This window comes from Lepidochelys kempii, chromosome 19 (genome assembly GCF_965140285.1).
Source record: "Lepidochelys kempii isolate rLepKem1 chromosome 19, rLepKem1.hap1, whole genome shotgun sequence".
NCBI lineage: Eukaryota > Metazoa > Chordata > Testudines > Cheloniidae > Lepidochelys > Lepidochelys kempii.
In genome coordinates this window covers 19,908,693-19,923,442 of record NC_136398.1, presented here as the reverse complement: position 1 = coordinate 19,923,442, position 14,750 = coordinate 19,908,693, and the positions used below count along the sequence as shown (strand labels likewise).

General features: G+C 42.9%; 1 protein-coding gene across 4 annotated transcripts in view; it reads left to right on the top strand.

Annotated features, from left to right (window-relative positions):
- The window catches only part of RLF (RLF zinc finger), a 95,701-nt gene that overhangs the window by 67,263 nt on the left and 13,688 nt on the right, over positions 1 to 14,750 (top strand). For all 4 annotated transcript variants that reach the window (XM_078849438.1, XM_073317643.1, XM_073317646.1 and 1 more), the window contains one exon: positions 580 to 721. In XM_078849438.1, coding sequence (XP_078705564.1) covers positions 580 to 721 — 142 coding nt within the window. The remainder of the gene's footprint in view (positions 1 to 579; positions 722 to 14,750) is intronic.

The window sequence follows — 14,750 nt, the reverse complement described above, 5'->3', positions numbered from 1 at the left end:
AAGATCTGCCACTTCTCAGGTGAGTGCCCTAACTGCTGGGATATAGAATATTCTGATGTGAGGCTCCCTCTGTTTCTCCAGTTGAAGCTATTCTACTTTACATAAATAATTAGTCATCAGAGCAGGGGGACTGGATCCTGGGTCTCCCACGTCCTCTAACCACTAGACTACAGAGTCATTCTCATGCTTGTGCATGCTTTCTGAGTCATTTGGGCTAGAGAGAGTACATGCGCATGAGAGTAACTCTGTAGCCTAATGATTGGAGCATGCATCTGGGAAGGTGCTTTGGGAGAGCAAACTATCTTTAAAGAACCCACTCTCTTTCATGCTTGAAGAGAGAATAGCAAGCTGGTAGGTTTTGTTCTGATTTCTGTTTAATAAGAGTAACCTTAACAGTACTAACCTTATGTTAGCTGCCTAAGAGGTAGGAGCCTGATTAATATCAGGCAATATGGATTTTTCCCCAGTAGTTAATATTGTGTTAACCCTTAAAGCTACATTGTGGAGATTTTAGACAAATCTCACACAGTTTCCTCACCTTGCATTATGTTTACAATCTGCTTTGAACTCTTTTCACAGGGAGCTGACTCTATTCTGGAGCAAGTTGCAAAGAAGAATTGATCCTTCTTTAGATTCTTTTTTGGAGAGATGTCGGCAGTTTGGCATTATAGCTAAAACGCTACAACACTTATTCTTCCTTATTAGAGTCATACAATCTGAAGTAAGTAATTTATGTTGCAGTCTGCTGCTGTTAATTTCATTTTATTATTGAGTCCATGTACAAATTGCACCATAGAACATAACTTAATTTGTTGCTTTGCTATAACAATAATATTTGACAGGTTTCAGAGTAGCAGCTGTGTTAGTCTGTATCTGCAAAAAGAAAAGGAGGACTTGTGGCACATTAGAGACTAACAAATTGAATAACTGAAGATTTTTAAAAAACATAATTCCAACAGAAGTCATAAACATACTTCATAATTATTACATACATTTGTAATGCACCTATCAGTGTAGTACCTGGGCACATTTCTCATAGATTGCTCAACTAACGTTTCCTCAAACAAGAGCAAATACACCACAGTGCCATACTCACTAATCTTAAAATGCAGCTCTGCTTTGAAGTATAGTTGTAATAATATAATTTTTAAAGTGAGCATTGTTCCCTTTTTTCCCAAAAGCTTAATGGCTTGGGCCCAAGATGTATACTATATACTGATGTTCAAAATGTGCAATAAGGAGCTGGAAAAGGTGGTAAACAATGAGGTGGTAAAATTTGAAGATGAGTCATTTAGGTTAGTCAAGATTAAAGAAGACTGAGGAATTTCAGACAGGATTTGAGTTAAAGCCAGGCAGCATGATGGCAGATGAATTTCACTGCTGATAAATGCAAGGTAATGCATTTGAGCTATGTACTTTGCTGGGTTCTAAATTAATTGTAAATCCCCCCTCCCTCCACTATAACTGTAAATAGTAATAGAAGGATGCTAGAGATGGGCAACAAAAAATTATTATAGGCCCGGGAAGATTTCTGCATGAGGGGAGATGGAAGACTGGAATTGTGTAGTTTAAAGGTGACAAATATGGTGGGACACTATTAATAGGCAAAGCAATAGTTATGCCTATAGTTAAGGTATCTTAATACTTTCTATTATAATCCTTTGTTTCCAAATGCTTATAACTTTTGACATATTTCAGCTGTTTGGACTGAAATTTTCCATACTTGTTCTTTGCCTCAGACTGGATCTTTTGTGGGGGAAGGAATTAGCAAAGAATAAGTTAAACACTTTTGAGGACAAGGGTACAAAAAATAGGCTGATTGCTAATGGTAACGTTTTCTGACCATTTTTTGAATTGCTCTAACATCTTTGTATATTGGAGAAAATTGAAATTAGGTCTGAGGGTTGTCCTGAGGTTAGAGATGTGCCATCCAGTTTTCATTGATTTAGATGCTGAAAAGCAATCATTTGCACATGCAAAGTAGAACTTGATACATGTATCTTAATTTTCTGAATGTTCCAACTCACTGTGCGTACCAGATTCCACTGAGTTTCCTGCATCATGTGGATATCTAGCACAGAACTAGAACTCAAAATGGGACACAGAAAACTGCTGCTGCTACTGGTGCTTTTTCTCATTGAGATATCCTGTGGCCTAAGTGTGCACTTGCCTGGGAGCCAGGAGACCATAAATTGTAGCCTTATCTCTTCTTCTGACTAAGGTAAATTCTGTGCACATCACAACCTATTGAGTAGGCCTAAGAGGAGGAAGGGAAGTATCATTCCCCTCATTTGTAAAATGAGGGGAAAGTGACAATCTGAAAGGTTGCACAAGATACCTTCTGACAGAGCTAAGAATAAAACCGAGGTCTCTGATATGGCACACCCAAGCTTCATCTACTTAACCGCAACACTTCTCTGAATGAATATGCTATGGCTTGTCTCTAATGGCCACCTTTGAGATCCACAGTTGTATAAGTACTATGTAAATGTAATACATCATTAACAAACACAGTGCACCCAGGAGTCCTCTCTCTGTTCTCTGCCCTAACTGCTAGACCACATTCCTTTCCCCGAATAGGAATGCCAATTCCTGTAGCTGTCTAGAAAACACTTGTACAATCCACAGGAAACAGCTGGTGCAGGTAGAGGATAACAGCCTGCTAAACACTAGTAACTAATAGTTACTCTTTCATCTTAAGTGGTAGAGGTTTGACGTTAATGTGGAGGCTCTAGGTTCAAATCATGGTAAAGTATGTAGTTGGTTGGTTGTTCATTTAAATAAAACTAGGACATTCTATACAAAAAGACGTAATAAAGGTTGCAAAGGGAAGCACTCAGAAGTTAAGAAATGCCACAGTTAGGGGCCTGTGTATAGCCTGTACAACCTTCATTCTGCACACGGTCACATACTATTTTTTTTTACACTGAACCCTGCCTTATTCAGTGCACAGGATGGACTATACTCAGGGAATGAGACAGGGATGTATAGTGTTGAGATTGTTGTCTCAAGGACCCCACCTCATTAACTTCATATGATGTGTAATGAAAAAGGCAGTGGAAAGCAAGAGGAAAATGGATGGTGGTTAAGGTACTCGTGGTTAAGGTACTGGTCTGGAACATAAGGGTACTGTAGTCTATTCTTGGAATCGCCACAGACTTCCTTTGTTTTACTAAGCAAGTAACTTACACAAGAATTTTCAGATGTGACTGCTAATAGCGTATGCCTCATTTTCTTGGTGCCCAGCTTGAGATACCTGACAGCCTGATTTTCAGAATGGATGAACATTCAGAGCTCCTACTGAAGACAGTGGGAGCTGGAGGTACTCGGCACCTCAGAATAAGGGTAGGTGTCTCAAGTTGAGCACCCAAAATTCATGGACCATTCCATAAATTTTGGTCTCGGTCTCTCTTATTGAGTTCCTCAGCTGTAAAATGGAACTAATATTTCTGTATCTGAAGCCTTATCTGCCTGGAAAAGTTTTACCAGATATAATGATATAGCCACCTTTGTAGACACTCTTATTTCAGTATAAGAGAGGCTTTAAAAAAAAAAATTAAATTAGTTTATATCGCTTGGGAAGTGGTTTAAACTAAGCTGAAAAAAGCCACTCCATATTAGGATAGGAATGGCCATGTGAGGGTTGATACTGGTATAACAGTGTGCCCTTGTTGCCAAGAAGGCCAATGGCATTTTGGGATGTATAAGTAGGGGCATTGCCAGCAGATCGAGGGACGTGATCATTCCCCTCTATTCGACACTGGTGAGGCCTCATCTGGAGTACTGTGTCCAGTTTTGGGCCCCACACTACAAGAAGGATGTGGAGAAATTGGAGAGAGTCCAGCGAAGGGCAACAAAAATGATTAGGGGTCTGGAACACATGACTTATGAGGAGAGGCTGAGGGAACTGGGATTGTTTAGTCTACGGAAGAGAAGAATGAGGGGGGATTTGATAGCTGCTTTTAACTACCCGAAAGGAGGTTCCAAAGAGGATGGATCTAGACTGTTCTCAGTGGTAGCAGACAACAGGACAAGGAGTAATGGTCTCAAGTTGCAGTGTGGGAGATTTAGGTTGGATATTAGGAAAAACTTTTTCACTAGGAGGGTGGTGAAACACTGGAATGCGATACCTAGGAGGTGGTGGAATCGCCTTCCTTAGAAGTTTTTAAGGTCAGGCTTGACAAAGCCCTGGCTGGGATGATTTAGTTGGGATTGGTCCTGCTCTGGGCAGGGGGTTGGACTAGATGGCCTCCAGAGGTCCCTTCCAACTCTGTTATTCTATGATTCTATGAACTATAGCAGTTTTTAAATTCACACCTTAGTTTATAGCAAAAACTTTCCAGTGCAGTCAAGGGTTAGCAGGTGTGTTATGAAGATAAATTAACGTTTGTGGAGGCTCAGATACTACAGAGGGTAAGTGCAGTGCACAAAAGTCCATGAAGAAATCTAAAAATTCCTTTTTCAGTGCAGGGTTTGAATAGGCAGCAAATAAGGTCACAGGTTGGTTTATGTGTTTGAAAAGAAATATTGAACAGCTGCTTCATTCACTGAGCATTATTTTCCCTCATGGGGGAAAAAAAATAGAATATGATCCTGTAGTTACACAAATGGGGGAGAATGAATGTCACACAGGCAGTCTTCATCTGGATATTTCCCAACTTTTAAGTTCTTGACTTTGCAAACTTTAATCTTTTAATAAGCTTTTGTAGGAAATAGTATAGAGATCAAGTATGACACAAGAATAATTTAAATATTTTAGCATACATATATATGTGTATATATGTACAAGTGTGTTTATATGTGCTTAGAATTAGCGAGACATGGTGGGTGAGGTAAATATATTTTATTGGACCAACTTCTGTTGGTGAGAGACATGCTTTCAAGCTTCTTCCAGACTCTCTGTAAGCTAAAAAGCTTGTCTCTCTCACCAACAGAAGTTGATCCAATAAAATATATTTACCTCACCCACCATGTCTCGCTAATATTCTGGGACCAGCATGGCTACAACAATACTGCGATACAACAATAGAATTAAATCACATCATTAACATGATCAGTTACTTGTTATCAGTATTTCGCTCTAATACATCTTAGTTAGATATTTATTTAGTTACCATATTTACAAGAAGTGCAGTTAAGTACTTTGTACCTAGAAACACATTCTTATGTCAGTTTATCGAAACATTGTTTTCCATTTTTGTCTTTGTTCACCTGGAAATGTACCAAATTTTAAAATCTGCATACAGATAAATTGTTTACACATTCTCACTACATTTTTAACAATATTTTAAAGTACATTAATTGCTCAGAAGATATTGATTTGCTAACATTTGTGGGTGTCACAGCAAAAATAGAAAATATTTGCACTACTACATAAAGGACAGACAAACATCAGCCACAGTCATAAAAAAATACTATTTTACGGCTGTTTGCCGTAAAATTATGCCGTAAAATTATGCCGTAAAATTATGCTGTGATTACTAGCATAATTATTATTTGCAAAGGGGAATGGGTCAGTGAAGATGCAGATACTTGGAATTTTTGGCTAAATGGCCACAACTTTATTCAAAAGTACAATTAGGAATGGTAATTCCAACAAAATAACAGGTTTCAGAGTACCAGCCGTGTTAGTCTGTATTCGCAAAAAGAAAAGGAGTACTTGTGGCACCTTAGAGACTAACAAAATAACCTCAGACACCACTTGTCCCGACAACAGCTAAGAGGGAAGATGGCCTGTGAGGGGCTGTTCCAGACCCTCTTTCCTATTGGCTTACATCCAAACCCTCTCAAAAATTCCAGGACATAACCAGCCCATTTAATCACACCTGATGTGAGCCTTCATTCTAAGGCCAAGATCCTTAGTATGCCTGTCAAGGTTCCTCCCCCACTCTGAACTCTAGGGTACAGATGTGGGGACCTGCATGAAAAACCTCCTAAGCTTATCTTTACCAGCTTAGGTCAAAACTTCCCCAAGGTACAAAATATTACCCCCGTTATCCTTGGAATGTCCGCTACCACCACCAAACTAATACTGGTTACTGGGGAAGAGCTGTTTGGACGCGTCCTTCCCCCCAAAATACTTCCCAAAACCTTGCACCCCACTTCCTGGACAAGGTTTGGTAAAAAGCCTCACCAATTTGCCTAGGTGACTACAGACCCAGACCCTTGGATCTGAGAACAATGAAAAAGCATTCAGTGTTTTACAAGAAGACTTTTAATAAAAAATAGAAGTAAATAGAAATAAAGAAATCCCCCCTGTAAAATCAGGATGGTATATATCTTACAGGGTAATTAGATTCAAAAACATAGAGAACCCCTCTAGGCAAAACCTTAAGTTACAAAAAAGATACACAGACAGAAATAGTTATTCTATTCAGCACAATTCTTTTCTCAGCCATTTAAAGAAATCATAATCTAACACATACCTAGCTAGATTACTTACTAAAAGTTCTAAGACTCCATTCCTGTTCTGTCCCCGGCCAAGACGACTACAGACAGACCCACAAACCCTTTGTTTCTCTCCCTCCTCCCAGCTTTTGAAAGTATCTTGTCTCCTCATTGGTCATTTTGGTCAGGTGCCAGCGAGGTTACCTTTAGCTTCTTAACCCTTTACAGGTGAGAGGAGCTTTCCCCTGGCCAGGAGGGATTTCAAAGGGGTTTACCCTTCCCTTTATATTTATGACACGCCCCCCAAATCTCAGCTAGGGTGAAACACTGGCTGGGATTTCTTCCTGGAGCTCTAGGAAAACAGAGTTAATAAGACACATGCATCTCTAAATATACTACCAAGTACATAAAGACTAACAATATTTTCCACATCTCAAGGACGATTTTAACCAGTTGATTCTGGGAAACTTTCACGGGAGAGTGCATCAGCCACTTTGTTAGAAGCTCCTGAGATGTGTTGGATGTCGAAATCAAAATCTTGGAGAGCTAAACTCCACCGAAGAAGTTTTCTGTTAGTTTCTTTGACGGTGTGAAGCCACTTTAGTGCAGCATGGTCGGTTTGCAGGTGGAAACGCCGTCCCCAAACATATGGGCGTAGCTTTTCCAGAGCGTAGACAATGGCATAACATTCTTTTTCAGTGACTGACCAGTTGCTTTCCCTCTCAGACAGTTTTTTGCTGAGAAACACTACAGGGTGGAATTCTTGATCAGGTCCTTTCTGCATTAAAACTGCTCCCACACCACGCTCGGATGCATCTGTGGTTACTAGGAACGGTTTGTCAAAGTCTGGGGCCCTTAGTACAGGGTCAGACATGAGTGTCGCTTTAAGCTTGTTAAAGGCCTTCTGACACCTTCCGGTCCACTGAACAGCATTTGGCTGTTTCTTTTTGGTTAGGTCTGTCAGTGGGGCAGCGATTTGGCTGTAGTGCGGTACAAATCGTCTGTAATAACCGGCCAAGCCTAAGAAGGATTGAACTTGTTTCTTTGACTTTGGGACAGGCCACTTTTGGATAGCATCCACTTTGGCCTGTAGGGGGCTGATAGTTCCTTGACCCACCTGGTGTCCAAGGTAAGTCACTCTGTTTAGGCCTATTTGACACTTCTTAGCCTTAACAGTTAGTCCTGCCTCCCTTATGCGCTCAAGGACTTTTTGTAGATGTTCCCGGTGGTCTGCCCAGGAATCCGAAAATATGGCCACATCGTCAAGGTAGGCGACTGCATATTCTCCTAATCCCGCTAGGAGACCATCTACAAGTCTTTGGAAAGTGGCGGGTGCATTTCGCAGCCCGAAAGGGAGTACATTAAATTCATACAGCCCGAGATGTGTGATGAAGGCTGACCTTTCCTTGGCAGATTCATCTAGCGGTACCTGCCAGTACCCCTTGGTTAAGTCCAAGGCAGAGATGAACTGGGCCCTTCCCAGTTTCTCTAATAGTTCATCTGTGCGTGGCATGGGATAGTTGTCTGGGCGAGTTACAGCATTTAGCTTACGGTAGTCCACGCAAAAACGTATTTCCCCATCTGGTTTGGGAACTAGAACCACTGGAGATGCCCATGCACTTTCAGAGGGGCGGATTACACCCATCTGTAACATATCCTGGATCTCCCGTTCTATAGCAGTTTTAGCTTGAGGAGACACCCGGTAAGGTTGGACCCTAATTGGGTGAGCATTACCTGTGTCAATGGAGTGGTATGCCCGTTCAGTCAGTCCTGGGGTGGCTGAGAACGTTGGCGCGTAGCTAGTGCACAGCTCCTGGATCTGCTGTCGCTGCATACGCCCAAGGGTCATGGAGAGGTTCACCTCTTCCACACCGCCAGCACATTTCCCTTCGTAATAGACACCTTCAGGCCACTCAGTGTCGTCTCCTCCCTGGGCGGTAAACTGACAAACCTTTAATTCTCTGGAATAAAAGGGCTTTAGAGAATTAATATGATACACCTTAGGCTTTCGGTTGGAGGTGGGGAATGCTATGAGATAATTAACAGCTCCCAGGCGCTCCTGGACCACGAATGGCCCTTCCCACGATGCTTCCATTTTATGGGCCTGGAGCGCCTTTAAGACCATGACCTGGTCTCCTACTTTGAAGGAACGCTCTCTGGCATGTTTATCATACCAGGCTTTTTGCTCTTTTTGAGCATCCTGTAAGTTTTCTCTAGCAAGGGCTAAAGAGGTTCGGAGGGTGTTTTGTAGGTTGGTTACAAAGTCCAGAATGTTAGTTCCTGGAGAAGGTGTAAATCCCTCCCATTGCTGCTTCACCAACTGCAATGGCCCCTTAACCTCACGGCCATATACAAGTTCAAATGGGGAAAACCCTAAACTGGGATGTGGTACAGCTCTGTAGGCAAAGAGCAACTGCTGCAATACTAGGTCCCAATCATTGGAGTGCTCATTTACGAATTTACGTATCATGGCCCCCAAAGTTCCATTAAACTTCTCCACCATGCCATTTGTTTGATGATGGTAAGGAGTGGCAACCAAGTGATTTACCCCATGAGCTTCCCAAAGGTTTTTCATAGTTCCTGCCAGGAAATTAGTCCCTGCATCTGTGAGGATGTCGGAGGGCCAACCTACCCTGGCAAAAATGTCTGCTAGTGCCTGGCACACACTTTTAGCCCTGGTGTTGCTTAGAGCTACTGCTTCCGGCCATCGGGTGGCAAAATCCATGAAAGTCAGTATGTACTGCTTTCCTCTGGGTGTCTTTTTCGGAAAAGGACCCAGAATATCCACAGCTACTCGCTGAAATGGAACTTCAATGATGGGGAGTGGCTGGAGAGGAGCTTTGACCTGGTCTTGGGGTTTTCCCACTCTTTGGCACACCTCACAAGACTGGACATAGGTAGAAACATCCTTGCCCATTCCCTCCCAGTGGAATGACCCCCCCAAACGGTCTTTGGTCCTGTTCACCCCAGCATGGCCACTAGGGTGATCATGGGCTAAGCTCAAGAGCTTGGCCCGGTATTTAGTTGGAACTACCAACTGTCTCTGAGGATGCCAGTCTTCCTGGTGTCCCCCAGAAAGAGTTTCCTTGTATAAAAGTCCTCTTTCTACAACAAACCTGGATCGATTAGAAGAGCTGAGAGGCGGTGGGTTGCTCCGTGCCGCCGTCCAAGCTCTCTGGAGGCTTTCATCTGCTTCCTGTTCGGTCTGGAACTGTTCCCTTGATGCTGGAGACATCAGTTCCTCATGGGATTGTGGACCTAGGCTTGGTCCCTCTGGAAGCGATATAGGGGATGGAGCTGTTTCTGTTGACTGTGAACTGCTCTCCGCTGGTGCACTATGTTGGGATTCAGGCTCCGGCTGAGCCTCTTGTGTAGGGTTATCGGCTGCTGCCAGTTCAGGTTCGGTGGGGCCCTCTGGTGTTGAGGTTGCAAGTACTGGATTCAGTGCTGACACGGGGTCTGGTGTTGGTTGTTTGGCTGGTTCCGGTTCTGGGACTGGTTCCGTCTGGGTCTCTGGGACTGGATCCACTACTGCTGTTGCAGACATTGGCCTGGGGTCCAGGTCCATCACCTCTGACTGGGTCCTGATAGAAGTTTCCGGAACAGAGCTAGGCCTCACGGCTTGTTTAGCCTGGTTGCGGGTGACCATTCCCACCCTCGTGGCCTGCTTCACATGATTGGCCAAGTCTTCCCCCAACAGCATGGGGATGGGATAATCATCATAGACTGCAAAAGTCCACATTCCTGACCAGCCCTTGTACTGGACAGGCAACTTGGCTGTAGGCAAATTGAAAGAGTTGGACTTGAAGGGTTGAATCGTCACTTGGATCTCTGGGTTGATTAAATTGGGGTCCACTAAGGAAGCATGGATAGCTGACACTTGTGCTCCGGTGTCCCTCCACGCGGTGACCTTCTTCCCACCCACACTCACAGTTTCCCTCCGCTCCAAGGGTATCTGGGAGGTATCTGGGCCTGTGGACCTCTGGTGTGATTCCGGTGCAATGAACTGTAATCTGTTGGGGTTCTTGGGGCAGTTGGCCTTTACATGCCCCAGCTCGTTACACTTAAAACATCGTCCAGCTGACAGGTCACTGGGGCGAGGAGGGTTGCTGGAGAACGGGGTGGTGGGACGATAAGGGGTCTGGAGGGTTCTTTGGGAGGTAGGTGGGGCTTTGGGCGGCCCCCGGTAATAGGGTGTGGTCTGGGGTGGTCCCTTCTGGTCTCCGCTCCAACTGCGACCAGTTTTCTTCTTCTCTGCCACCTCCACCCATCTGGCTCCAATCTCTCCTGCCTCAATTACAGTTTTGGGTTTCCCATCTAGGATGTATCTTTCTATTTCCTCAGGAACACCCTCTAAGAATTGTTCCATTTGCATTAGGAAGGGCAAATTTACTGGAGATTCAACACTTGCTCCTGATATCCAGGCATCCCAATGTTTTACAATGTGGTAGGCATGTCGGGTAAATGACATGTCTGGTTTCCACCTTAGGGCTCTGAACCTCCGACGAGACTGCTCGGGTGTTATCCCCATTCTGACTCTCGCCTTGGATTTAAACAGTTCATACTTGTTCATGTGTTGTTTAGGCATTTCAGCTGCCACCTCAGCTAAGGGTCCACTGAGCTGCGGCCTCAGCTCTACCATGTATTGGTCAGTAGAGATGTTGTACCCAAGGCAGGCCCTTTCGAAGTTTTCTAAGAAGGCCTCAGTATCATCACCTGCCTTGTAGGTGGGGAACTTTCTGGGATGGGAAGTGGTACCTGGAGAAGGATTGCTAGGGTTTGTTGGTATATTCTGCTGGGCCTTTATCCTCTCCATCTCCTCCACATGCTTCCTCTCTTTTTCCTTCTCCTCCTCCACATGCTTCCTCTCTTTTTCCCTCTCCTCCTCCACATGCTTCCTTGCCTCCATTTCCCTCTTGTGGGCAGCCTCTTGGTGTTGTTCTGCCTCCCTTTCTTGTTCCTTCTTCAGCTGCATGAGTTCTATCTGTCTTTCATGTTCCCTTTGTTTTTCCTCAGCCTGAAATTTGGCTAATTCCAGCTGTAGTCGAGCTGAGGATTTGGCCATTCTAACCTCTCTGTTTTTAACTAACTTTACACCCGAGGTTTAGAAATAAACAAACAAAACTTGGCTGTAAAATTTTGCTGTGCTGGAATAGAATACCTATTCTCTGATAGTGATTGTCAGCCTACAGAAAAAGACAATTCCCTTGTCTCTGCTCTGGGCCCAAATTAAAGCAAAAACCCTCCAACTACTTGGAAACCTGCTTACCCAGCCCAAAGAAGAAAAAAATTTCTTTTCAAACCTGTGCTCCTTGTAAAACAAAAAAAAAAATCAAAATTCTAAAAAAACCCTGCCACTTTTGTCTCCAGGCAAATGGGTAGAGCACACACCCCCTATTTACTTTTAGGAAGAAAAGAAAAAGAAAAAAAACCTCTGGGTTGGAAGACTGTGAATTTCCCTGCAGGAGTTAAGTACCCTGCCTCCAGGCAAGAAAACCTGCAATTCACAAGATAATCCCCTTTTGTCTCTGCTTGGCCACAAAGCAGAGAGAAACCAAGCTGCTTTCAGTTTCAAAGCTGCCTTCTGGACTTCCTAAAAATTCCTTTTTAAAATCTGTATTTCTAGTTCAAAAAATCTCAACTGGATCTCAAAATGATTTCAGGTTAATCCCACCACTGTGCCACCATGTCAAGGTTCCTCCCCCACTCTGAACTCTAGGGTACAGATGTGGGGACCTGCATGAAAAACCTCCTAAGCTTATCTTTACCAGCTTAGGTCAAAACTTCCCCAAGGTACAAAGTATTACCCCCGTTATCCTTGGAATGTCCGCTACCACCACCAAACTAATACTGGTTACTGGGGAAGAGCTGTTTGGACGCGTCCTTCCCCCCAAAATACTTCCCAAAACCTTGCACCCCACTTCCTGGACAAGGTTTGGTAAAAAGCCTCACCAATTTGCCTAGGTGACTACAGACCCAGACCCTTGGATCTGAGAACAATGAAAAAGCATTCAGTGTTTTACAAGAAGACTTTTAATAAAAAATAGAAGTAAATAGAAATAAAGAAATCCCCCCTGTAAAATCAGGATGGTATATATCTTACAGGGTAATTAGATTCAAAAACATAGAGAACCCCTCTAGGCAAAACCTTAAGTTACAAAAAAGATACACAGACAGAAATAGTTATTCTATTCAGCACAATTCTTTTCTCAGCCATTTAAAGAAATCATAATCTAACACATACCTAGCTAGATTACTTACTAAAAGTTCTAAGACTCCATTCCTGTTCTGTCCCCGGCCAAGACGACTACAGACAGACCCACAAACCCTTTGTTTCTCTCCCTCCTCCCAGCTTTTGAAAGTATCTTGTCTCCTCATTGGTCATTTTGGTCAGGTGCCAGCGAGGTTACCTTTAGCTTCTTAACCCTTTACAGGTGAGAGGAGCTTTCCCCTGGCCAGGAGGGATTTCAAAGGGGTTTACCCTTCCCTTTATATTTATGACAATGCCGCTACCCAGGAATTACCACCAAGTCTCATAAAAGTGCTTGGGAATCCCTGCAAATCAAAGTCTGCCCCTTTGATGGGAGAGGGAGGTCAATGCCTTATTTACAAGAAGGGTGCTTATTTCTTACCTACAAACCCTTTGCCCTATGAACTGTGCCACACCTAGTCACCCTTAAAGAAGGCAAGGGAAATGCTACATCCCAGCTATGAGGACCTACCACCCCAGATGCTGCTCTTTGTATTTAACTGGCCTACCACACCAGGAAACTATTTCCTACATCTACACCTACAACTAAATATACATGTTTGCATTCATTTTTCTGTTACCCTTAATTAAACAAAGCACTAGGTCACCTGCGACTAAACACATTTTTAATAAATCTTGGAATACTGAGGAAATTCCAGAAGACTGGAGGAGTGCTAATGTTGTGCCAGTATTCAAGAAGGGCAAGTGGGATGACCTGTGTAACTATAGTCCAGTTAACCTGCTATAAGTCCTGGATGAAATAATGGAAAAAGCTGATATGGGATTCAGTTAATAAAGAATTTAAAAATAGGATGATAATACCAGTCAACACGGTTTTATGTCGGAAGGGGGGAGCGAATCTTGTCAAAGCTGATTTCATTCTTTGGGGAGATTACTAGTTTGGTTGATAAAGGTAACTGCATATGTGTAATATATTTAGACTTTGGTAAGGCATTTGAGTTAGTACTGCAGAATATTCTGATTAAAAAATTAACACTGTACACTATCAGTAAAGCACACATTATTTGGATTATGAACTGGCTGACATCTCAAAGTAGTCAGTGGAGTGTTTATAGTTGGGTTTTGAAGGGATCAGTAGTAGGCATAATGCTATTCAACAATTTCACTGATGAACTGGAAGTAAATATGAAATCACTTTGACAGTTTGGTGTAATGGTAAATAATGATGACTAGAACTGAGCAGTCACACAGAGTCATCTGGATCACTTGGTAAACTGGACCTAGTCAAGCGAGTTTTAACACATCCAAATGCAAAGTTATGCATCTAGTAACAAGGAACGTAGGTCATACCTACAGAGTAGGGGAATGTATCCTGGAAAGCAGTGACAATGAAAAGGATTTAGGGGATCAAAATAGACAAAGCATTCATCAAGAGCGCCTGTTGTCAGTCAGTGGAAAAAAGGGCTAATATGGCCCTTAGATATATAAACAAGAGTAGGAGTTAGGGCCATTATTTTATTTCTGTATCCGGCATTGGTGAGACCCCCATTTTAAAAAGGATGTTGAAGACTTGGAGAGGTTGCAGACAAAAACTATTCAAGGGCTGAAGAAAATGCCTTACAGTATGAGACTTAAAGAGCTCAGTCTGTTCAGTTTATCAAAAAGGAGATTGAGATGACTACAGTGTACAAGTATTGTAATGGTAGAAAACACCAGCTACTAAAGGGCTCTTTAATCTAGTGGAGAAGGGCATAACAAGAATCAATGACTGGAAGCTGAAGCCAGGCACATTCGCATTGGAAAAGAGGAACACATTTTAACAGTGAGGTGATTATCCAATGGAAGTAACTACCAAGGGAAGTGGTGGATTCTCCATCTCTGATGTCTTCAGATACTGGATGGAAAACACGCTGCAGTCAAACACATGTTATGTTTTAGCCCAGTACAATTTATTGGCCTTAATATAGGAGTAACTGAGTAAAATGTAATGGGCTATAACATGCTGGAGGTCAGATGAAATGATCTAATGGTTCCTGCTGGCCTTGAACTCTGTGGCTGTTAATTTGAGTATTAAGGGAGTGCATCCTCTTGAGAGGAAAAACAAACAAGTGATTCACAGACTGGAGGATGTAAGCCATGAAAGGGCTTGGGA